At 40.8% G+C, this 24,030-nt stretch overlaps 2 protein-coding genes across 5 annotated transcripts; one reads left to right on the top strand and one right to left on the bottom strand.

Moving 5' to 3' along the window:
* Positions 1-717: 717 nt before the first annotated feature.
* Positions 718-12,042, bottom strand: thap7 (THAP domain containing 7). 4 transcript variants are annotated; one of them, XM_050034144.1, is made up of 9 exons: positions 11,920-12,042; positions 9,737-9,816; positions 9,020-9,157; positions 8,774-8,884; positions 4,735-6,295; positions 4,375-4,567; positions 3,480-3,646; positions 3,341-3,401; positions 718-2,974 (listed from the first exon to the last, which is right to left on the bottom strand). In XM_050034144.1, exons 2-5 carry the CDS (start codon positions 9,814-9,816, stop codon positions 4,927-4,929), a joined length of 1,698 nt encoding a protein of 565 aa, XP_049890101.1. In that variant the 5' UTR covers positions 11,920-12,042; the 3' UTR covers positions 718-2,974; positions 3,341-3,401; positions 3,480-3,646; positions 4,375-4,567; positions 4,735-4,926. The 4 variants fall into 4 exon arrangements, with proteins under 4 accessions (XP_049890101.1, XP_049890100.1, XP_049890102.1 ...); XM_050034143.1 differs by having other exon boundaries at positions 4,375-6,295; XM_050034145.1 differs by having other exon boundaries at positions 3,480-3,606; positions 4,375-6,295.
* A 2,172-nt stretch (positions 12,043-14,214) lies between these two features.
* Positions 14,215-23,710, top strand: LOC126384082 (protein TMEPAI-like). The gene is made up of 4 exons (XM_050034963.1): positions 14,215-14,518; positions 18,507-18,658; positions 19,116-19,166; positions 20,009-23,710. The coding sequence occupies exons 1-4, from the start codon at positions 14,275-14,277 to the stop codon at positions 20,456-20,458; spliced, it is 897 nt and encodes a 298-aa protein (XP_049890920.1). The 5' UTR covers positions 14,215-14,274; the 3' UTR covers positions 20,459-23,710.
* The last annotated feature ends 320 nt before the right edge of the window (positions 23,711-24,030 follow it).

The following is a 24,030-nucleotide window of genomic DNA, read 5'->3' as shown; positions in this document are numbered from 1 at the left end:
GACTCTATCTTAACTGCAACATGACCAAGTTATTGGTGATAAATGAAAAAAAAAGGAACACGCCCTGAGAACCCAATGGATACACTTATGAATCTACACTATAGATCTGACTTAATGAATTGTCGTTGCAGTTTATTCCTACAATCGTTTTCTGTTGTCTGGTATTGGAGGATCAAATTTACTTTGTAGTATGTGCTGTCTGATTGTATTCCTCTGGAAGTATGATCTTTTCCTCCACTGACCAATATGATTTTCTTGTCCCCTTTTCTTCTGCCATTTTTTCACTAACTATAAGCCAGCTTAATGAGACAAAAACAGGCATCGTAAGTCTGAGTCCAAGCAAACAAACAATCTCCATGGAAGTTGTTACCACTGTAAAATCTCTTTCAGCAAAGCAAATGAGTTAATGTTTTTTTGCTTAACTAAGGAAACCTTTTAAGGGATTCTGTGCAACTGTGTAGGTCCATCAGCTAAGAAGAAATTAAGCCTCAAGTGTCAAGTTTTTTTGTGCAACCGGCCCCTGGTCTATTGCTGCCTCATACAGTTAGTTTGTACACAGCCCTGCAGCAGATAAGTATGCTTCTCTATGTGTGTTTTTTTTTTTGGTGTGTCATGTTGGATGTGAAATTTTGAAGCCATTTAAAGTAAATTATATTAATGTATCGTTTCACCTTGAAACCTTATGTGTTTTTTTAAAATCATGACAGCGTACTAGAGTTTCCACTTCAGCCATTTTAACCCATTGTTTTAATGTATATGAAAGTGAGCTTAGTAATATAGGATAGTCATTGATTGTACCTATATTATTAAAAAAAAATAGTGGGGGCAGCTTAATCTTTTATTTCATTCCAGAACTAAACAAAAATTTCAGGTATGATTCTTCCAACAATGCAAGTACTTCTCAGACAGGTTATGGAAATGACAATAAAAAGCTTTTGAAAAGCTGCATGCAAAACATCTCTGCCTGTTCCATCGAGAATATTAGAGCAGTTGGCACTGAGACAGTGTCCATAATCAAACCACCAATGACCCATGCACCACCAAAGGAAAAACATCATCTCCAATTTGGTCCAATTTTAGTCCATCTGGTCTCCACAATCTTTGGTGGTCTCTGTATCAAATTATCAAACTCAGTCCACTGTTTATTGCCAGAGAAAAGTAACCTCAGCTTTCCCTACCACCACAGCCACATTCCTCTGTCCTAGATGACACTGAAGTGTACTACTACAGTAGCCTGGCTGTCACACAGTGTGCTGCAGAGCATATAAAACCCAGAGGACAAAGCAACAGCAAGACCTGGCATCAAGTACGAGCTAAAAGACTGACATCATCATTCAAGAAAACCTGTTGGTTTGGCATCCAACGTGATGAAACTGTGCACACAAACTTAAAGCAAAAGAAAGAGAGGCCTAAAAATAAAGCCAGTTGGTGACTACAAGGACATCACTGGAAATGAAGTCAGCCCTTGCAGATTTGTGACTTACTCCCATGCTCCACACCTGGGTGCCTCGCCTGACAGTAAAGTGCGTGACCTTAGTGCAGCACCCACATATAGACAATCAACCATCCAGACAGGGACAGCTTCAGAGACTGTGCATATTTGTACTGCAAGGCTGATGGCACCTATGCTTTGAAGACCATATATGAGTACCAACTCTAGATGGTTGGACCCGATGGGTGTAACTGATATGGCATGGTGCCAATACGACAATAACCTGGAGCGTGTCTACTTAAACCCTGAAGAATATGAAATCCAAACTTGACATTTTGTTTTTGATATACTTCCTGCCTGCCTTGTGCCAATGTATGACATGAAACACGGAAGTCTCTGTTTAATAAAAGTGCTTTATTTTTCCACTGTGGAATTCTTTTAATTTCTATTCACTGATACACAGCTGGCCCATAGGTTACTTTTGATGCATATAAAAAATTAATAAATAAAATCTTAATTGTAAAACAGCCTGACAGAACTAGAAAAGTGCACTCAGTTGATTGCAAATCTCCATTAGGTGTGTCTGGGGAAATGTGGGTGGGGCACAGGCAGCGCATGGCAGGCTGTTTGCCCAGCACGTATGCATGACAGTAATGGAATGACAAAGATTTGAATCTCACTCAATAGTCCCTCTCAGCTCCCTTACAGGTAAAATGGTGGCAAAGATAAGAAAAACTGGGATATTCTTATCTCGTATTATTCCTAACTTTAGTGGATCATAACATATCGAGTATGGAATTAATCTAATTAATCTATTAATTTTATCACCCCTCTCAGTTAAAGACAGGATCCCTGATTGTCTTATCAGTTAATGAACCTGCATACAGGTCACTGACAAATGTCATTTCCCATGATGGAGAAATGCCAATTAGGGTGGTTTAAGGTGATAGTACCTTTGTAGTGAGAGTATATTTCAGAGTTGCAAACTTTTGAGCTAGGTCACTGCACATGTATTTCCATACAGTCTGATATAACTCTTGTAGGTGGGTAATTTCTTTGCAAAAAAAAGGAGGAATATACTCGTTACAGTTTCTCGTAAAGGCCAAATATTAAGTGATCCATGAAATGTAGGAAGTGTGTCCAGGTGACGCAGACCCTGCTTCCAGCTGACTGTGACACACTAAAGCCTTCCTGCTCAGGAAAACCTTGCCTCAGGTGACAAAGAAAAAAGGAAAAACTGGTCAATGACACCAGTTTCAGAATGATAAACCCCTGCCTTAGCATTTCCTCACCAGCCTGCCTTAATCGCTGTGACTACACCCTGCCATGTTTTCACCTGCTTTGAGTGTGTTGTAATCTGGAAAGACTTAGAAAACCACGATGTCCTTATTGTCGCCCTGAAATCTTGAAAGGAGAACTTGCTCATCTTGATGCTGCTATGCTCGATCACTGATGGTGTTGTGGGCTTCCTCAAGTTGCTTGACCAGTGGTAGGGGCCATTCAATATAATCATTGTCAGGGTGTGGAAGGGTCGTATCTTCACTGGACGGGAAAGAAAATATAGAGGAACACATTTTTATTGATCACTACAAAGAGGTCGACTACTTCTTGAAAGTTTTGACCCCAGATAAAACGAAATATATATTTGGGTCTAAATTATGTATCACTCTTAGATTTTTTTCAGAACAAGTAAGGGGTGAGTGCTGGTCCCCATGAAAATTGATACCCTTGATGTGTGCAGTTGGATTTCCTAAATATCCTAAAAATATAAATCTGGGAGGAACTAAAAAGTGTTCAAGTGCCAGCAGAGATATCAATCACCCAAAAACAATGGCAATCAGATAATATTAATAAAGCACTAGGGTAGGGAGCACATTTTTTCTGCTCAGGAATATACTTGTCACTTACCTCAACTCATTGGAATTTACACCAACCTGCAGAACATTGTCTTGTGGTGGTGGTTGCATGACTGAAAAGTATTAGCACTGAAAATAAGTAACATGAAAATCAGTCACAGTTACATATTGTGTACTGAACAGAAAAATACCTTGTAGTTCCTCTGACAATAGTCCTCCTTACAGGCCTCACAGTGCTGTCAGTCCAGGCAAACAAAGTTGACACAGCACAATTCTTCAGCTTTCACTTTCTGCTCAAGGTCTTCAAGAAAGACTCTTCTGTGAAGTGATATGAACATTCTTTTGTGTCCATGTGGATCTGTGGCATTAGATAAAAATAAAATTGCTGTCATTGTTTTATAGTTTTTTGCCTGACTTTGTCCATTTAAGCAATAGTTACTAAAACAGGCAAATGTCCCCTCTTGTTTTCACTCAGTTTTAAAGGTCTAGTCTGAAGGATTTTGTGGCATCTAGTGGTGAGTTTGCAAATTGCAACCAACTGAAACTTCCTGCCATGCGTGCCATGTAGTGCTATGGTGGCTGACATGAAAATGCCTAATATAAACAGCTCATTATCCAGTAACAAAAACACAACAATTCTTAGTCTTGGGTGATTATACACGAATGAAAACATAGTTACAAATATTCTAGTCCACTTCTGCCATATATATTCTCTTAAATCCTCCACACTGGACCTTAAAGACCACAGAAGGATGCTAGCTAGCCAGGCTAGTCTCAAGAACTATGAATTACCCCAGATAAGCCCCTTAATTGTTTAACCTTAAAACAAGAGCAGGACTGGTTCAGGGCTAATGGAACCTTAGAAATTTAGCTGGACCAGATAGCTGTCTTAGCAAGCTAACTCTATTATTTTTATTTATTTAACCTTTATTTAACCAGGCAAGTCATTAAGAACAAATTCGTATTTACAATGCCGGCCTCTATGCTAATGTCTGCCTATATAGCTTGCCAGTTAGCCTTGCTAGCTAACATCAATATGGCTAGCCCAATTCACAGTGTCAGCTAATAATCGACCTAACATCTTACCTTGAAACAGCGATCAGGATCTCTTTTTATTTTGTAAATCCATTCACAGCGAAGTGCAGGATCTTTGGGAAAAAGATGGAAGGTTTGACCTCTACAAGATTTCTTTCTTTTGGAAGAGGTATATTTGGGAACTCAGCAGTGAGGCTGCATTGCTGGTACCCCGAGTTCCAATGTTACTTCCATCCTCCTCGGCCTTATTTTGGTTTAAGATGGTGACACAGGTGAATAAGGCGAACAGCACAGATGAAGAAAATATATCAGGCTTTGATACACACACAGTACTTGTTCATAGATACATTTCCTGTTGGTTTGGCTCTACACAAAAAAAAAACATTTATCCATTCATTTTTATCTTTTTACCTAAGCACTGAATCTTTTTCAAGCTTCTTTGAAGGAACTGCATCTGACTGCAGAGCTGATTCTTTAGTGTTGTCATACATTCCAGAGGCCAAGCATCCTGTGAAATACAAATTTAGGTCCACACAACACACCGCATATGCTGGCAAAATAGCCTGGAACAACTGAATCATTCAGAAAACAAAGTGACTCCTGTCAGTTTATAAACTCAGTGCTCAGCTGGAGGTGAAATCCTTCCAGATGTTCTTTCAGTTTCTCCCTCACATCTTCTCCCATTGCCACTGGTGTAGTGTTAATGACAGAATGCTGATCACTGTGATCATCATCACAAGTCGTTTCAGCTCTAGACAGACATTCGCTGTTCTCCGTCATATGCCCTAAGTCTGCTTTAAGTTCTGACACAAGTATGGTCTGCGCTTCATCAGCGACTCCGTCCGTCTTGAGCAAGCTTTGTAAACCATCTTCAGCAGGGACAGGCACCAGAATGACCTGTCCCTCGGCACTGTCCTGTATCCAAAAGAGCTGCTGCTGCTGCAGGTCCAGGTGATGCTCCTGACCAATACTTTCTGTCTCCCCTTCACACATGTCAGAGAGCAGCAGCTTCTGTTGAGAGCCTAAAAAGTGCAAACTCTGCTCATGAGTATCGGACAGAGACACTCCAGCTGCATGTTGAAAACCTTGAGTTTGGAGCAAGAATTGGGAATTTGTTACATTTGAGTCACTGGTTTCTACTCTTTTTCCAGGTGGTCTTTCCAGCCTGACTATCTGTATGTCTTTGGCATTTTCACTTGTGTCACAATTACTAGTTTCAACACTTCTCTGACTCTTCAGAGAGTCCTCGTGCAATGTGGGCTGGACATCTTTCCCAGTCTTTGTAACTCTGCAAGCTACCTGACCGCCAACCTGCCCTCTTCCACAGTAAATGCAGTATCCCTTCTCCTCCTCAGACCAGCTGTTAGTGTCTGCAAGAAAACGATCTCCCAACTCCATCTGATCCACACATCTGTCCTCAAACATTCCCGTGTCCTCAGATTTAGCATCAGTCTCACTTTCCTCCTGGTTAGAACCTCCTTTGCCTCGTCTCTTCTCCCCACCTGGTGTCCAGCTCCCTCTATTTTTACAACCATCTTGTGACAACAGCAGAGTGTGCTTCAGTCGTTTATCACGGAGCCTCAGCACAGTGCTCCGCAGGCGGTTCTCCCTCCGCCTGGCTGCGTGCAACTGTCGCAGGGCCTTCTCCAAGCAGTCAATAGCCTGGTCGTAACGTCTCCTCCACTGCAGCGGGCAGAGCTGTGCGTAGCTGTGCTCCTTCGACAGGTAGAAGCCTGGAGGAGGGGGCAAGCGCCTCATGTACCGTGATGGGGACAGGGGACGTGGTGCTGGTGATGGACATTCTTGCTGCAAGAGCTGCTCAGCCCCTGATGACTCTTGAGAAGATGCAGGTATGTTTTCATTAGTCTCATCAGCTGTACCCACTGACCTCTGAACTGTGGGTTCTTCTAAGGTTTGGCCCTTGTCTGTATCCTGCTGAGCCTTCTCCTCGTCAGCAGAGCAGGGTTTCTTCCTACAAAAAAAAGATGGGGACAAAGGTCTTTGTTCCATTAATTTCACCTTCACATGACAGGAAATACAGCTGGGTGACAAATAAAAGCTTTGCACATTAAATTCTCATCATGCTTATTAGCACTCAAGCTAAGGCTGTAAAGTTCTTCTGCACGAATGCTAACATTAGGTCTTGTATCTTGCGACTGTATCATTGTGTATGGGGAATGTTTGTAAGTTGTTTTTTATTGAGAATGTCATTTTCTGTCCTTTCTTTTGTGACTGAATTTCTCTTTGGTAAAATAAAGTTAATCAATTGAACTCAAGTCCAGAGAAGCCAAGGGGAGAGGAGCAAGTAGAGATGTCTAAGGAGCGATAAGTGTTCCATGAGAGCAGCCTTTGCAGAAGTCATTTGCTGATCAACATGCCTTCTTATTAAATATCAGTTGTTAATTACACACTGCAGCTGATCAGATTGATCTGATACATCACAACATCAATGGAGTTTCATTCCAGAGGGAAGACAGATAAGAGATTAAACTGAAGTGTATGTATTGTTTTCTGATTCACCATCTAGTTAAAAATCTGAACAAGAAAACACACACTAAACACTTTCTTTATTAGAAAGATTTTTCTTTTCACGATCTGTTATTGCCCTCATTTATTTAGGAGACAATTTAAGTCAGAGAAAGTGTGTCTAACATCACCCGTGAGGCTGATATTTCCTGAACCTTGGATTTGATGAATTGCAGAATTTCAATTTCCCCAGAAAATATATAATTTCCAGTGTTCAAAATGCACCACAATCATATTCTGGCTTATTAAATAATGAATTCACATTCAGAATATCAATAAACACAGATGCAAATAATGAATAGGCCTAAATCGTACAGCAGTCTGTGACTCTGAGCAGGACACAGTAAATTACATTACAATATGCGTGTGCAGACACAAACTCCATTACAAGTTTCTACACCTGTTAATAAAGCCGACCGACAGCTGACGCCATCAGAAACAGACGCTGCATCATGTGATGCTTCAGAGGACAATACGTCTCATTTCTCCAAAGACATATCTCCTCATTTCCTCTCACCTCACATCTCTCCCTGCATCTTATGAGGGCAGAGCTAAGACGCGAGGAAGAGACGCAAGTGAGGGAAACATGGATTCGAGATAAGGTATTTGGATAAACCCACAGAGTGCTGAGGTGGCTCAAGCCTCCATTTCAGCTCTATTCTGCTTGTTTCAATCTTCCCATTTCCCTCTGGATAATTATTACGGTCTATCCATGAATTACAACCATTACAACTCTCTGATTTACTGAATACTAATAGGAATAGCTGCACTCTTCCGGTGTTTACTGCAACTGCTGCACAACAATTTCCCGCTGGATGAATAAAGTTCTTATCTTATCTTACTCCCTCTACTGGAGGGATAAACAACATTTTTCCAAAATATATTCTCTTATTTAGTGTTTTGGTTGTGGTGGAGTTGCTGTCCTAACAAATGGCTCTGAAATCTTCCATGGGTGTTAGGTTGGATTGTGATCTGGTGACTGTGAAGGCCAAAGCGTATGATTCACATCCTTTTCATACTCATCAAACTAGTCAGGGTGGCCTGTGACCTGTATACAAGCATCTGCATCCAATATGTTTCTACACTCATTCATCCCAGTTGAATTTGTTACATGTAGTATACTGGCCAACAAACGGTTGGAGAAAGTTAATGTTATCTCAAGATAAAGAGATCCTTTTATTATGTCGGCCTTATCAAATGCTGTGGTTTTAGTTTACATAGCAGCTGATAACATTAGCTCCAGTAATGCAGTTTAGTTCATTTCTCCAGTGTGTAGGCTAACACTGTATGTGAAGCTGTTGGAGGTAATATCCAAATCAAAGCATTGCAGTGATCTTGCTGATATTTTTTGTACGGGAGGTTCAGATCAGCTGCACTGCATGGTGTTAACAACATTTAGGAATAACTGTGTTTACTAAGCCTACCAAAAATAGCTCATGTCATATGAACAACGCATATTGCATTAAACCAGTTTTTTCCATGGTGCCACTCTAATGCTGCTCTTCTCACTGTCAGTAAACTCAGTAGTCATACTGACAGTCAGGTAACAGAGCAGAGACTTAGTGCCTGTGCTTGTATTGTTTACTTTTAAACCATGTGGTCTATTGTTCTGCAGATGGCCTCTACTTTTTAAGGCATAACATAAGTCACCAATGCCAGGACTGGGAACAGAAGAATAGACAATAATGTCTAAATGTTTAAGTCTTTACTTTGTTGAAACTGACATATCCTCTGATCATTTTTTGTTGTCTATAGCTGTAGACAAAAAGTCGCGAAATCCTGTCTCAATGTCATTTTACAAGCTCATAATCCTTTATGTCACGTAAGCACATAAGTTAGGCTCATAAGCTGCAGATCAAAGGTTGGCAGACAGACACTGCTCATGACCAATGACAAAATGTGACTCTGTATCGATTCAGTGTACCTGACTGGTATGTCCTCTTGTGTCTGCAGTGCTCCTTGTCTTTTGCATTTGGCTGAAGAAGAGGAATCAAACACTGTAGGAAATGCATCTTCCTTTAGTCTTCTGATCCCACTGTGAGTAAAAAGGTCAAACACATTTTAGGCTGTTATCCAAACACCGTCACCAGTAAAGAAATATTTTGCATCAATGGTTAATAACATAGAGTACTGATAATTATCTCTTAATGTCCTGATTGAGTCGACAGACCTGCATCCAGTCAGTTCAAAGCTCTCTGGGGTGAAGTGTTTGGAGCAGAAGTAGACAAAATCAGTCTGAGGATCCCAGGAGTCTGCACGGTGGGAGTTGGTGATCCAAAGGTTCCTCCGAATTGCTCCTTTTGGTAATCTGGCCATTACAATGCCAAGTTATTATTAATGAAAGCAATGTTTTGTCTCTTCAATACCGTCGTCATGTTTGTCACTTCAATGCAAAAGTTCAAATTAAGGAAAGCTCTTTTTTAAACTGAAATCAGACTCATTTACTCTCAGTCTTCCACAATACAAAAATACAAATTCTTCTCGTAAATATAAAAAGGTAAAAGAAAATTGTGTTTATCTAAAAGCTGCTACTGAAGATACTCTGTCATTCAGAGACTTGTGTCATGACCGTAACCTAGATGAAAAATATGTATATGGGAGACATCGTTACGTGTGTTGCAGATGTTTTGTAATCTGTAAGCAGTCGTTCGCATAGGCTGGAATGGCCAACACCATGTTTCCATGCTCTTTTAACATGTTCATGTATGACATAAGAACATCCATCACAGCATGTAAATAACAGCTCTGGAGTTGTTGGAAGTTAAAGTAGTTCCAACAAGATCACTGTTCTGTCAACTGACTCGTGTGTCTTGACTCATCATTTCAGTGCTCTCTGAATGCTACATCAAAACTACATTGATAACATGATGATTTGCAAAATACTCACTTATGAAAGGTGATACCAGCATTACGTGTCTCACGGTTGTCCCGGGATTTGCAGCCACCCGCTGAGCAATGTCTTGGCATCTAAAAGTGACACAGTGAAGAGAGAGAGAGAAAAAGTACAGTTATTTATTTTGACTGGTATCAATTATTCAATCATGAGAAGAATTTAATGCCCGTTGGGAAAGTTACACTGTGCAGTCCTTCAACTTCTCATTGTGGATATATGTGCTTGTACAGATTAATGACAGGCATCAGGTTTAAGACCATGAATGTTTTTAAGCAGAAATGAAGCAGACACTTATCTTGGTAATTTGAAGATAACTAACATTTTATAACGACCACAGTGGTTTCTGATTAGTGCCAGTTACTGCTCTGTTGCTGCTGAGTTCAAAAGCTACATCAGGAAAGGATGAGTTAGGCTATGAGATGACAGGCCAAGGTACAATTATGAAGGCTGTGTTGCAGCTTGCACCACCATATGAATTAATTTATATGAAAGAAACTTGTGATTATACAGCTGCCTGCAACTACCTGTTATTTCCTGATTACTTTCTGTAATCATTATTTCATCCATAAAATGTGAAATGAAAAATAACAATCACAATTCCTGGGGCACAATGTGATGTCTTCAAATGTCTTCTTTTATAAATATAATGGTTCTTCAGTTCTTCCACACCAAACTGGGAAAAGCATTTCTTTATGGTGCTGCCTATATGCACTGGAGCATCGGACAAGTCTGTCCACATACAGTCCAGCATGGACTTGTTGGAATATGGATGAGCTGGAGACATACATTGAACCCCTAACAGCTCGCAGCGACTACAATGCCACAGCCCCATTCCGCTGACATCTGACAACAATGCATGTCTCCAGATCCTGTGTGTGTTTGTACGTATATTTAAGGCCCATGAGTGTATTTAAAAAAAAAGCATAAAAAACATGAATGAATGTATTCTCCAAGAACATTAAGAGAAAAGAAATAAATCAACAACTTTATCTTATAATTAATAATAACTAAAAAAAACTATTAACCTTATCAGAGGCGGGGCCAAGTCATTGTTTTGCAAGTCACAAGTAAGTCTTGAGACTTTGCACAAAAGTCTCAAGTTAAGCCCCAAGACTGACAATCTCAAGTCCTGCAAGTTCTGAGTCCTGATGTGCTCCTCACCATTTTCAATGCCATTTTATGAATAATAATATATTGAATTTGCAAAAATCTTGAATGCTTTAGAAAAAAATTAAATTATTGGTAAAAACGAGTGCAACAGAAAAAAGTAATTTGTCCTGTTGCATTTAACTCATCTAATTTAGAAAAAAATGTCTATTATCTCTCTTCCCAGAGTGCCTTGTGGGAAAGAATTAAGTATTTTCTAGTCAAAAGGCTCAAATCCAGGTGAAGTCACAAGTCATTGGTATTTAAGTATAAGTGGAGCTGCAAGTCTTTTTTGATTTTGTCAAGTCTAGTCTACAGTCATCAGATTTCTGACTCCAGTCCAAGTTATGTCCTTACCATATTATACATCACCTGAATTAATATAACAATCAATTCACATTCACAAATGTACATTTACAAACAAAACATTCAGGTCTGTGATTATTAAACAATATTTATTGCATTTTTGCTGCTCTCCAACTATCCCCTATTTTTTTTTAGGTGTAAGTTACTTTTATTTCTTTTTTAACTTATTTATTACTCCTTGTTTTGATTCTTTCTAGTGTTGCTGGCTTGCTTGTAAATTCTTGACTTCAGCAATAAAGTTATCACAGAGGGGGGAAAAACGCCGACACTTCACTGTCCTTCTATTAGCAAAATGTCTGAGAAAAGAAAACAGACGCAATAACATTAGATGTTGACTTTTGCCCATTCTGCCATTCAAACGTTGTATTTTCGGAGCACTGTGTTGCTGGGTGTAAATCCCACTGCCTCTTCGTTACGACTGACTTTTAAACTATTAATTTATACGCATCGGCTTTGAGACATTTGTATGAAACAGGGAAATATTAGTAACGTTACTGCCACAAGCCGCTGTCTCATCGTTTCCCTGATGCTAACTTTGGGCTATGTAACAAGCTAGCCAAGGAGCTAGTAAATAAGCTAACCCATTGAAGTTCCGGTGTTCAGCTGCTACTAGAGTTCAGTAAACATCGGGGTACACGATGATTCATAAATACTAAAGATATTACCCCTGCACTGCAGATTTCGACCTCACGAAAATGGCTGATCTTCTCTTCGTCCACCTTCTTCCTTCTTTTCCTCGTCCTTCTTTTTTTGTATACAAAACTTTATTCGTGCGTCTTCTTCTGTGGTTGTACTAGTGGACTAGAAACCAATGTCACAGGCCCATACCGCCACCTGCTGGAAGAGAATGTAACAACATGACCGTAGAAAAAAAGTTACAGCCTAGATATTGAACCTGCTTGGTTTAAATTAGGGCTGATCAGGGACTGATCTTTATTTATCAACTATATTTTTTATTTTGATCCTTTCTGAGGCCACAAATATTATTTTTCCTTGAGCCTTCTTGAGTGACGGGTGGAAAATGCATGACCCTCCCCAAGAAATTATAAGATATTAGATTTTTAAATATCAGTGTTTGATAGTTAAAAGTTAAAGATGAAATCCTGGGGTTGATGCACGCTGGTTAGTTCATGCAAACAGTTTTTTTTTTTTGCCAAATTTTAAATGAGACGTAGAATAAAGTGATTTTGAGGAAGTATCTCTATTTTAAGATCAGATTTGGTTCTGGGGTTTTTTTCTGACAGAAGCATTCATCTCACATGATGTATCCAAGGACTGCCAGAAATCTGATTATCCAATGTTAATTTCTGTGTTTACAGTTTCTGGCTATGATAAATGGTGTAATTGTGAAATAAAAAATAATAACATGTATTCCATGGCATGTTTTCTTTAAAAAACTGATGGTAAAATAAATACAAAATACAACCATTTGAAGTTGTATGCCCCTCCGCCAGCCAAAATAAAGATAAAAAAAACCCTTCCTCAATGCCTAACATTATGCGTATGGTATGTACAGTATGCACAGTGTCCTAGCCTTGTCTGTTAGCTTATCTGTTAACATTCAGTAAATCTACTAATTTAGTGTGGGATAATCCACCAACACGCTTTAATGCACATGGAATTTAGTTAAGATGTGCTAATAATATAAAATTTGAGTCTTTAGTTATCATACCTGTTGAAAGTGCATCACAACCGGGACTCATCCCAATACCCCTCCTCGACTCCTCAACTCCTCTATCCTCGATCACTTGACCCAGAAATCGATTAAGACTTGCCATCTTGAAGGACATCTCAATTCGATTCTAGTCAAGTCGACAAGTCTTCTCACACTAAAAATCACAAGCACCAAACAAGACAGATGTGAGGAACCTGTCAAGCTCCCCAGGCAACGGTTTATCTGCTCTCCTGTGGAGTTCATCTGCAGCAGGCATCATCTGGAGTACTAAGACAAAGTCCGCAAGTATCATCTTGGCAAGAAAGAGGTATTCTTGTTGTCTGTCATGAACTACAGACGGTTCATTTTCACGCTCATCTTCTCTGTGAAGACCAATGACCTGGCACTCTCCCTTAAGTACAATGGGGACATGATGGGCTTGTTCTTCACATTTGATAGTCAGAACTACTCCAGGTAATTGTAATGAACAAAGCTTATGGCACACTTAACACTCAACAACATTATGCATACTTCGTCAGGCACTTGGTCTAATTAGAAGTTTTCCTCACCAACCTTAAACAGACTCATCTTGGTGTTATAGACCTCATCCTTTTAATAACCTTGACATTCATGTAAGATATAAAGAAACAACTGTGAAACAAAATAGTAAAAGTTATGAGCTTAAAATGTGTCATTTGCCAATTTTTCCGAATAAAGAGTGGTTGTAGCATGTCAATGACCCTTCCATTTGATTCCTGGTTTCCAAATTATATGAAAAGCAGGTATATTTGTCTTTATGTTGTCTGGTTCAGGAGTATGAAAATCGGCGTTTTCCGCCATTACCATGGACATTAAGTCAAGATGGCCTCCCAACAAGCCCATGGGCCATGAGTTGACCTTGCGGACAGAAAAATTCTTAACTAGTCACCATTAGGATTCTAAAAAAACAGGTTACAAAAAAATGTGATGCAGGTGCACAGGACCCCGTTTCTCCTGCTAGACTATAAATTCTCCACCTTGCACATTATTGGAGGGTCCACTCTCTCTATGGGCCCCCCAACTCATGGGCCCCAGTGTAACCGCACTACCTGCACTGTCTATATTTACGCCCCTGGTGTGTAGCCTACTTTTCTGAAATGTTGTTCAGGTTTTAAACGCCTCTTCTGGGGATGAATACATTTGAATTAAAATTATTTACATTTCTAAAAGTAAACCATTTTGACCAGTAAGCATTAAGCGACCCTGCCCCTCCCCCCATTGAGAGGCGGGCTCTGAATCACAACACACACCCATCAGTCTGCTGCTCAGCGGAAGGACCCGTAGGCAGTAACGGAGAGAGTACCAGAGTATGATGAGATGAGGATCCATGCACAGCACGGAGCTCCGGGGGCGTGATGTAGGCTGTGTGCTCGGGGTGGGCGCTGACAGGCTGCTGGACCGGTCGCTCCTCTCCGGCCCTCTGCAGCCGGCTGGCGGCTCAGCTCTCCGGCATCCCGGTGCTCCCTCCTTCATGCAAGACAGAACGGTCCCGGGAAGCTCCAGTAACGCGAGCTCCAATGGTTTTTGCTCCTGTATCTGCACTGGACCCCAGAAACAGGGCATGGATATATGTAAGTCACTGTGTTATTTTTTTTAATGAATGTAAAAAGTGTAAATTGAGATGCTGTTTCTGACTGATGCTTCTATTTTAATTACTGCGCTGAACTATGTAACGTCAGTCCAGACCCAGGAGTTTGGAAAAGATGAGGTGATGTCTGCCGGCCGGCTCCATCATCATCGGCTCATCCCTAGTTTGTCAGTATTTAGTATTTAGTGGATTTGTAACATGATATGAGAAGTCTCCGTATGGGTGAAGTGAAGAGTGCTGCATTGAAGGAATAGCAGCTTACAAACAGCCAGATGGCTGAGAGACGGCAGGGTATTGCTCCTGGTCGGTCTGTCTGTGTGGACAGGCCGGCTGATGAGGCATCCACCCTCCCCCACATCATCTACTTCCCACCGGCAGACTGCTGTCAGACAGCACAATCCCTGCAGCACAAAGACGCTCCTGGAAACCAGTGAGGCATCACTGGTGACAAGTATTAGAATGCATGATGATATTTAAAGCTACAGGAGATCTGATGTTGTATTTTATCTGCAAATTTATAGGCGCACACACGATTTTTCCAGTAATCAGTTTTATGCAAATGAAACCTGGAAGGCCAGGGGTCAGTCTGATTGACCTGCATGTTATGGTGCATGTGAAATGAGGCTAAGGAAACCCAGTAAAGGTTGTGGGGTGGGGGGACATAAGGCATGAGCATGAATTTGGGAATAGTAGCTTGACATAATCTTAACTCAAAGTCAGCTTAGTTTATTCATTGCATATTGACCTTGTATGTTAGCACATGGTTATAATCAGGTCACATGATGACAACTCGTCCTAATTAAGGTAGCCAGAATCCTATTTTCATTCATAATGCTACATTCGGCCCAGACTTCATGTCTACCATTACTACACAGTAGTATGAATTTATCATCATTTGTGGACACCCAGACAGTTCTGACCAGTCCACTTATGTCAGTGTTAGACTGCTTTTTTTAGCACCCATATCTAATGGTGCAGTGATACTCAACTTATGGCCAGCAGGCCAAATCTGGCCCGTGCTGGGTGCCAAGTGGCCCCCCAACCATTTTCTAATACACAATGAAAATAACGTGATTCACAATCAAAACAGAGCTTGTTTAGAAAAAAAAGTGCCAGAGGAGGATCTTCTCGACCCCCTGACAGAGGTATGGGCTAACCCCCAGTGTTCTCAAATCCTAGCATCACCCCTGCATACACCTGACCTTTGTGGAGCTGCTATGAATGGCCCATGCCCTCCTGTCATTTTGCATAAGTGGCTCCTGGGTTAAGCGTCTGGAGCATTCATCCATTAAGAAAAATGGATCATGTGGTCGCAGATGATGCCCCATTCGGTCCAAATTCCATACACCAAAAAAGGGGTTTTAAGGCCTCCATAGGAACAGCCCAGTTCTTCATTGTACCCACAACATTGACCAAATATTGCCTAAATGCATTTTGGAACTAACAGCAGGTCATGGTATTCCTGCAAAACGCTGCTGAGAATCAATATAAATTTATGGAATAGCTCGCGTTTTCATTTTAGTAACTGCAGATTATTTTTACGAGGTCCATGGCTCAGTTGTTGGTTCTTGTAGTTTCCTGTATTCTAATGGAGCATGATGGGGCCTTCTGCCATACCTGGAGCAAACAAAGGAACAGAAATGACTTGTGTTGTTTGTTGCCGATACTAATTTATTAGAAGTGTGCCTGGCTCGATCCTGTTCATCCCTACACCCACACCGACCTCTTTGTCTCGATGTTATGATCATAGACGAGGAACACAGACAGCTTGAGTTATAGGGGGCATTAGGGAAGGGGGTGTAGAGAAGGGCTGATGAGACGACTCACACAGACACACAGACACACACACACACACACACACACACACACACACACACACACACACACACACAGGTTTATTAGCAATGCACCAGACTCCTCATTACAGCCAGCTGCTGTCTCTGTTCGCTCCTCCCCAGGGTCAAGGGTGAAAGGTGAAGGCCTGTCAGTCACCGACAGTGTCTGGGCCTTTGTCCTCTTTGTTCTTTGTCATGCATGTGCACACGTTCTCCAGTGTTCCATGTTTTATTGCCTCTGCTCCAACCTGAAATAAAAACAATTATATGATAAATACCAACATTGTGCTACATTGTGTACAGTGTTGGTATTATGATATGAGGCTTTTTGTGGAAACTAAAGTTCTAACCTTTTTCCAACACATCAAACTACTGTAAAAATGGATGTGTAGGAGGGCAGAATATTATTTGGGTACCTCTGGCATTAATATAAGACTTACTGTGTGTAAAGCAGGCAAGATAACCATTACACTATAGAGCCACCTTTTAAGAGCCAGCATTTTCTTTTATGTCATGACTGTAGACCATTAGTCTTGCTAGTATTCACTTAGTATTGTTACCAGTATTAACTGCAACAACTCAACTAAGAGTCAGGGGTGGTTTGCACAAGGCACCTTAAGTTTGCTCCTTAAGTATGACACTGAAGGTTTAGTTTGTACTTAGCTGAGGAAATTACTTAAGGGTATTGCACAGGGTTTCCTTAGTGAAGGAAAGACATTAAGTCATTAGCTTTCATTGCACCGAAAGAGATTTTACAGCAGTAAAATTATACAGTTTCCATGGAGACTATTTGTTTGCTTGAACGTGCGCTTGTGATAGCCAAGGCTAACTTTGTATCCTCTCACAAATTTGGCCTGATAGTGAAACAAAAATGGCAGACAGTAAGAAGACACAAAAACCAAACTGGTTGGAAGAAAAGAAACAATCATACTTTTAAAGATATTCAATAAAAGAAAGAACATACCGAAAAGTAAACTTGATCTGAAAATAACAGCAAACATGAAGCAACGAACGTGGGAGGAAATTGCAACATTTCGAGGCAACACGCCATTGACTTGTGTACATGAAATGCCTCACCAATAGCTGACTGGAAAGATCCTGTTGTATAAAACCGCAGTGCAATCATTTATTGTAACGAGGCTGGAAGAGCGCAACTTCAGAAAGTCTAGTGATCCAACTCCAGGCGTTGAGACAAATCATAAATTGACTTTTGGTCAAATTTCTAATGCAAAATCAATTGCCCATCATAAAGGGTGTCCATCAAGTTGTCTTCTTGGGATGCCTTCATTTTCCTCATTTATCACCATAAACTCACACAGTCTCACAGACTCACATCCACACTCTCATCAAATGCAATTCTAAACACCGTGGCTTTTTTAAAATCATCTGTCTGATGTACTTAAACATTTTATTATTATCACACTTATTGATAGTGTGCCATTGGTTAAGCTACCACGTGACCCGTGCCTGAGAATGAGCCGTTTATACCTACATATGGAGCCGGTCCTCTTCTACGCAAGTTCGCCATGTTGTTTCTACAGTAGCCTAGAACGGACAAATCAAACACTGGTTTGAATAGGGCGTTTGCTACCTCACTGCTAGATGCCACTAAATCCCGTACACTGGACCTTTAACTGTATTGGGAGTACTGGTGTGGTCTGGGCGATATGGAGGAAGTCAAATATCACAATACCTTTAACCAAATACCTCGATATCGACACTGTGACAATATTGTAGTACTGTCTATTGGTGCTTTCACAAAATATTTACACAATGACATTTTGATAAGTAATCATCAGTAATGTGGATATAATGACTAAGTAGGTAAAGGCAAACAATAGAACAGCAAGAACAGTCTGGTAAGTTCATAAATTTGTCACAGCCCGGCTCTGAGGCAGCGACAAAGATGGGAGACAAGACGATCACTTTACTGTAATGCAGCCTGCAGGAAAAGACAACACTTTTAAAGTCTACGATTATATCTTATAAATATATATAATTAGTGTATTTAAAGTCTTGGAGAACTAATAAGTAACCCCATGACAGAGCCCATCAAGGAGCGTCCTCAGTAATATGTAAAAGCTGTCTTTTCTCATGTCTCCGTGTGTGTTTCTCTCCATCTCTCTGTGTATGCAGCTGAACTGGAGTTTGTTCAGATAATAATAATCCTGCTCGTGATGACCTTCATGATAGTCGTGATCATCTGCCTACTCAACCACTATTGGCTGCCAGCCCTGGCTTTCCTCAGCAGGCTCAGCCACACCCAGCGAGACCAGGCCACACAAATAGTAGGTGACACTACCAACACACTCAGAGAGGCTGGGCTCATCGAGAGATTGTTCCACTGGTCAATGAGTCCATTAACAAGAACACAGATGCAAAAAATTGGGATTGCAACTAAAAAGACTGAAATGAATGAGCACTTTAACTCGGATTTGAAGTTATATTCTTAATTAAACACTTGAAAAATATCGCTCAACACATACTGAATTGTTTAGGCCAGTACTAATATTTAGTTCACCACTAGTGTGGATGAGGATTAGTTTTCATTGACCATCATGGTCTCCACTGCTTTCAATCCCTGGTGTCTGTCCTCGGCCCTCCATCTTGACATTGACAAGTTACCGTGACAATGTACTACATCAGAGTAAAGTCTGTTAATAACTTTATAACTGATTCATCTGTAGGGGCCATTTATCTGATTTTCTCCCTCTGTCTTTCTCTGTGTCTCCCTGTGTGTCTCAGGATGGCAGTGTGTGGTCAGACAGTGTCCTGACTCAGCAGAGAAATGGTGAAGTAAGTAATGCCTGTTGAACCTCATGTGACCCATTTTATTTAGAAAGCCTTGAGGGAATTAAATGGTGTAAAGTGAGTCACAGAGTAAAGTGCTACTCGGGTAGAAATCACCCCAAACCCAAACCGAACCCAACACGCATTTTGTTGTTAATGTCCGAACCCTAACTACAGCCCAATGCAGTTAATGTAACGTTACTGTGTTGCATTCATGTGTTGTCATGTAAATAACAAACCCCAGCACTGAGTAAGAAGTAGTCCAACACAGACAGTAGGTCTGTCATTTTCAGGCTGAACCCGAACTTCATTTGTTGGTCCGAACCTGACCAAGCTTGAATTGATTAAGAGGAGAGAAGTTTTGGCAACAGTACTTCAGCACCAACCTATTTAACGGCAGCAACAGAAAGTTTGCAGATTTTTCTTATCTTAAGCTTGACTTTATGGTTGAATAGGCTAATTGAAGCCTGGATGTAAAATAAATGATTTTCAAATGACTTATGATGCTCATCCATATTTGTGTCCATGTATCCGTAGACAGGTCATCCACTCAAACATTAGAGTTGCACCATGGTAAATACAAACAACAACACCATGACAGCTTCTTAATATGTTATCAGACTAAGTCCTCATGGTTCTTCAGATGGGGTTAAAACTAATTCCGAGTCTTGATTTTTGCTCCTTTGGTTCTTTAGATCTTTGAATTATTTGGTTAAGAAGCAAGCTGCTTTCCCCATATTAGACTAAATAGTTCCAGGAACTAAGAATCACGTGTCGTACCAGCCTTAATTGCCCGTGTCTGGAAACTGAAACAGGTTCCTTTGCTCTGTGTGTTTGTCCATGCTAAGGTGATGTGTGGCCATCTGAACAGCAACCTGCCACCCTTCATGCAGCAGCAGCAGCAGCAGAGACTGTGTCGCTTCCAGCCCACCTACCCCTACCTGCCGCAGGAGATCATCAACCTTCCCCCCATCATCTGCCTGTCAGATGGGGAGGAGCTGCTGCCCTACAAGGGTCCCTGCAGCTTACAGCTCCGCCACCCAGAGCAGCAGCTGGAGCTGATCCGAGCCTCCGTGCGCGCTCCCCCGAACCGGACCGTCTTTGATGGTGACCTCATAGACGTTTATATACACAGTAAGAGTGTGCAGGCCCCCAGCAGTAACTCTGGAACCGGTGATGCCGATTCCAGGATTGAGGGTCCCCCACCCTCTTACAGTGAGGTGATGAAGGACTACCCGGGCTCTACAGCCTGTTACAGCCAGTATAGCAATAATGACCGCCCAGAGACAACAGGTTAAGACATGACAGCCCACAGACACTATACAACACTGGCAGCAGTGGCCCTGAAAGCACAACAAAGGCCTCCACTGAATTCGGGCCCTGACACACCAGACCGACTGTCGACTATCGGTCAATGTCAGGCTGTCAGTGAGCGTTCATCGCTCTACTTTTTGCCGTGTGTCCCACACCATTGGCCCTAGTTGGCCCTTGTTGGCGGCTTTTTGGCCGATTCAGCACGTTGAAGCCTGTTGGTCAGTGAGATGCCTCTGATTGGCAGTTCACTCGAGGTTCAAGGTTCAAAGTTCGGTTTATTGTCATTTTAAGGTGTTAAAAACAAAGGTCTCCTAAGTCCACAACCATCTCCTTAGTCTTCCCCCCAGTGATGCAGAGACTGTTTGCTCTGCACCAGTCCACGAGTTCTTCCACCTCCTGCCTGTACACAGACTTGTCGTTGTTGGAGATTAGTCCAACCACAGCCGTGTCATCTGCAAACTTCACTGTATGATCGCTTGGGGACCTTGCAGAGCAATCGTGAGGAGCGTGTACAGCAGGGGGCTCAGGACACATCCCTGTGGGGAGCCAGTGCTGAGTGTGATGGTGGAAGACTGTGGCCTGTTTGTCAAAAAGTCCAGAACCCAGTTGCAGAGAGATGGTTTTAGTCCCAACAGCAGCCGTTCAGTGCACGAGAAGAGAAAGGGAAGTGAGGAAAGTAAACAAACAACTAAAGTCAAGAGGGCGTGAGATCACAACAAACTCTTCAGCAGAAGTGGTTTGTATTTGTTTGTGTTATTGTTCGCTGGGGCAGAGTTAATACCCTTTGTCCTTTCAAAATCAGGTTGTGTTGCTAATGTGCTTCTTGGCTAACCAGCATTTTGAATCCATCCTGTTGGTCTTCCGCTTTTCCTTTTTTAATGACGAATACAAACCACTGCGGTCTGCTGCTATGAAGAGTTTTGTCCTCTCATGCAGGTGCAAAACATACATGCTGTCCTCTGGCCATTGTCTTTGCTGTGAGTTCAAGTGCAACTTTTAGGCCGGGATACAAGGATGTGAGGCTACGCAGCAGTAGGCCTTCATTGCCACTAGTTCTTTGATGTCGGTTTGGTGTGTCTGGGCCTTTGAACAAGCTTAAACAGCTAAATGAAGTATGAGAGAGGAAGAAGAGGAGCTGATATATGCTTAACAATTCTTCAGTCACCTGAGGGGAGAGCAGTATTTCTGTCTTAGCTTTACTGCCACACCAAACATGAACTAATTCCAGGAGCTGAACTGTTTTTATGTAATATTAAAGTTGCAAGATTTTTTTATTAGGTAATATAAATGTATGCTTCGGATGTCTAATTTTTTGTCCTTTTCATTTCTACATGTTGACAATGTTCTGACTCTGTTGCAAAGAAGACAGAGCCCAGTCATTTGACAGTAGGTGATTTACTGTTTAGAGTTACCAGACCTGTGCACAAACCCCTCATAAATCCAGAAATGAGTTACCAGTCATGGGCACAGACTGTAGGATGTAAGTTAAGCAAAACCTAAGTTGCACTATAATTTAAAAGCAGAGAGTGTTTGTGTTTTAGAAGCTCCTAAGATCAGAATATTTTTTTCCTACAGATTAAACTGTGAGCCATTTTTCTCTTTCTGTTTACACTGCTGAGAACATGGTCCATGTGCTCTTTGTTTGGATGTCACCTTTTGAGAATGGACTGACACCAGGGCTGAAACAATTAACCATGAATGATTCTTTTTTATTATTGATATATCTGTTCATTAGTTAGTCAGTTGTATTCCAACACCCAGGCAAATGATTAACAGCTGATTATCAAAACCGATTAATTAACTTATTTTTGTTTCAGCACAACTGCTGTTAGCTTGCTAGCAGTGTCAGGTTTCTGTACAGTTCTGCACTTTAATGTTTTTTTGTCAGTACAGTTTGCACTTACTGTAAGACCACATCGAAAACCTCGCACTGTATAGCTACAGTAATGCACTGAAAGATTCAGTTTTAAGATTTTAAATTCAGTATGAGCAGAACTGACCTCATTACACACCCTCCAGCTACACACCGGTGCACATAGAATTTAGGGGAGCTTCTCCTAAATGATGTTATTTTGAAATTGGCACTCCATAAACATTCAGAGATATTTTATATATTTGCTGGTAACCAGAACCGGTGATTTATTATTATAATGTTTTAATATTCTGTTAACAGATATGTATTTCAAAAACATGACGTTTTCATCAAAGCACTCAAAACGCCTGACATCATCAGCAGATGATGATAAAGTTGATAAAGTCTTGCTGTCATTAAACATGTCCAAAGTTATTTAAATTCATGAAGAAGGTTCGTCTGTTTACTGTGGAGGCATGTGTGAAACAATTACGTTTTCTTTAGTTCTCCATGAATTCAAGGTAACACGTGGTGATTAACTGATATACAAATAGTCATTTTGTGGTATTAATTCCTTAAAGAAATCCCACACACTTTGCAGACTGAATAAAATCGCAATATCTTTGCACATGGACAAAATGCTTTTTTATGCTTTTAAGACCTGATGTTATGGAGCCATGCTTGTTTGTGGGATATGCCTCGGATGCACCCACATAAAAATATGTATTTTATATTTATTAGATGCTGCAGCTAGAGGAAACATTTGGCAAAGCCTGTAATAATTTCTTAACGTTGGAGCAGAATTTGAATTTGAACCACACTTGAGGGAGTTTTACCATAATCTCCCAGAGTAGCCTGGACTGAGACTTGATGCTGTGTCTGTCTTTATGTGTCTGATTCAGAGAATGAAGGTTACATGTTGTCTTTACTGCTCCGGCTACATACATGCTGCAGCTGTCAGTGTTAGTACTTTTCCAATTTCACGTGTTGAAATTATTTAGGAAAAAATATTGAAAGATGACTTTTGTTCTGTTTTAATATTTCCTTTAAAACAAGCTCTTTTGCTCTTGTAATTTCCAGTTTACAGTTTTTCTGACTTGTTTTCAGGAGGGTTTGCATGTTACATGAATATGAGCTAACTCGGTGCCTGATGGTGACAACTGCATCAGCCACAGGAAACCACTTGCACTTAAGAAAAACCCACCTCTGTTGTGCCTCACTTCCAATGGTGCTTTTTCAGCAGTCTGACTCTTGAGTCTTGATCTGTAAAGGACTGTATATAAACTTAATATATTATGCACATGCTCTACCCAGGAGGTAGAAAAACCACAAGAGAACATGGTTGAAACTGTAATGATGTAAACATTAAAGCAAAGGGAATGCATACAGGATGTGTTGTGTCTTTTTTATCCCTGTAGAGGAAACAGAAGATGTTGTTTTACAGGCATGAGCTGGAGAAACTGTACATTTAGCGGTTCAGACCTTTGTCCCATAAACTGTCCCAGTTTATCATGAATACTATACTAATAGCTTGTTTTGAGGATTTTGTTACTGTCAATTTGATCTGCAATACAGGATTGCAGATCAAATTAAAATATTTAAATTAGATGGAAAATAAGCAATAAAATAGACAATAAAATGAAGTTTACGTAGTTGACAAAAGGTTATACATTTACTAATTTCATATCAGTTGTACTGAGGAGC

Source organism: Epinephelus moara, chromosome 22 (genome assembly GCF_006386435.1).
Source record: "Epinephelus moara isolate mb chromosome 22, YSFRI_EMoa_1.0, whole genome shotgun sequence".
NCBI lineage: Eukaryota > Metazoa > Chordata > Actinopteri > Perciformes > Serranidae > Epinephelus > Epinephelus moara.
The sequence above is the reverse complement of the archived record's forward strand: the minus strand, read 5'-3'. Positions and strand labels throughout refer to the sequence as shown.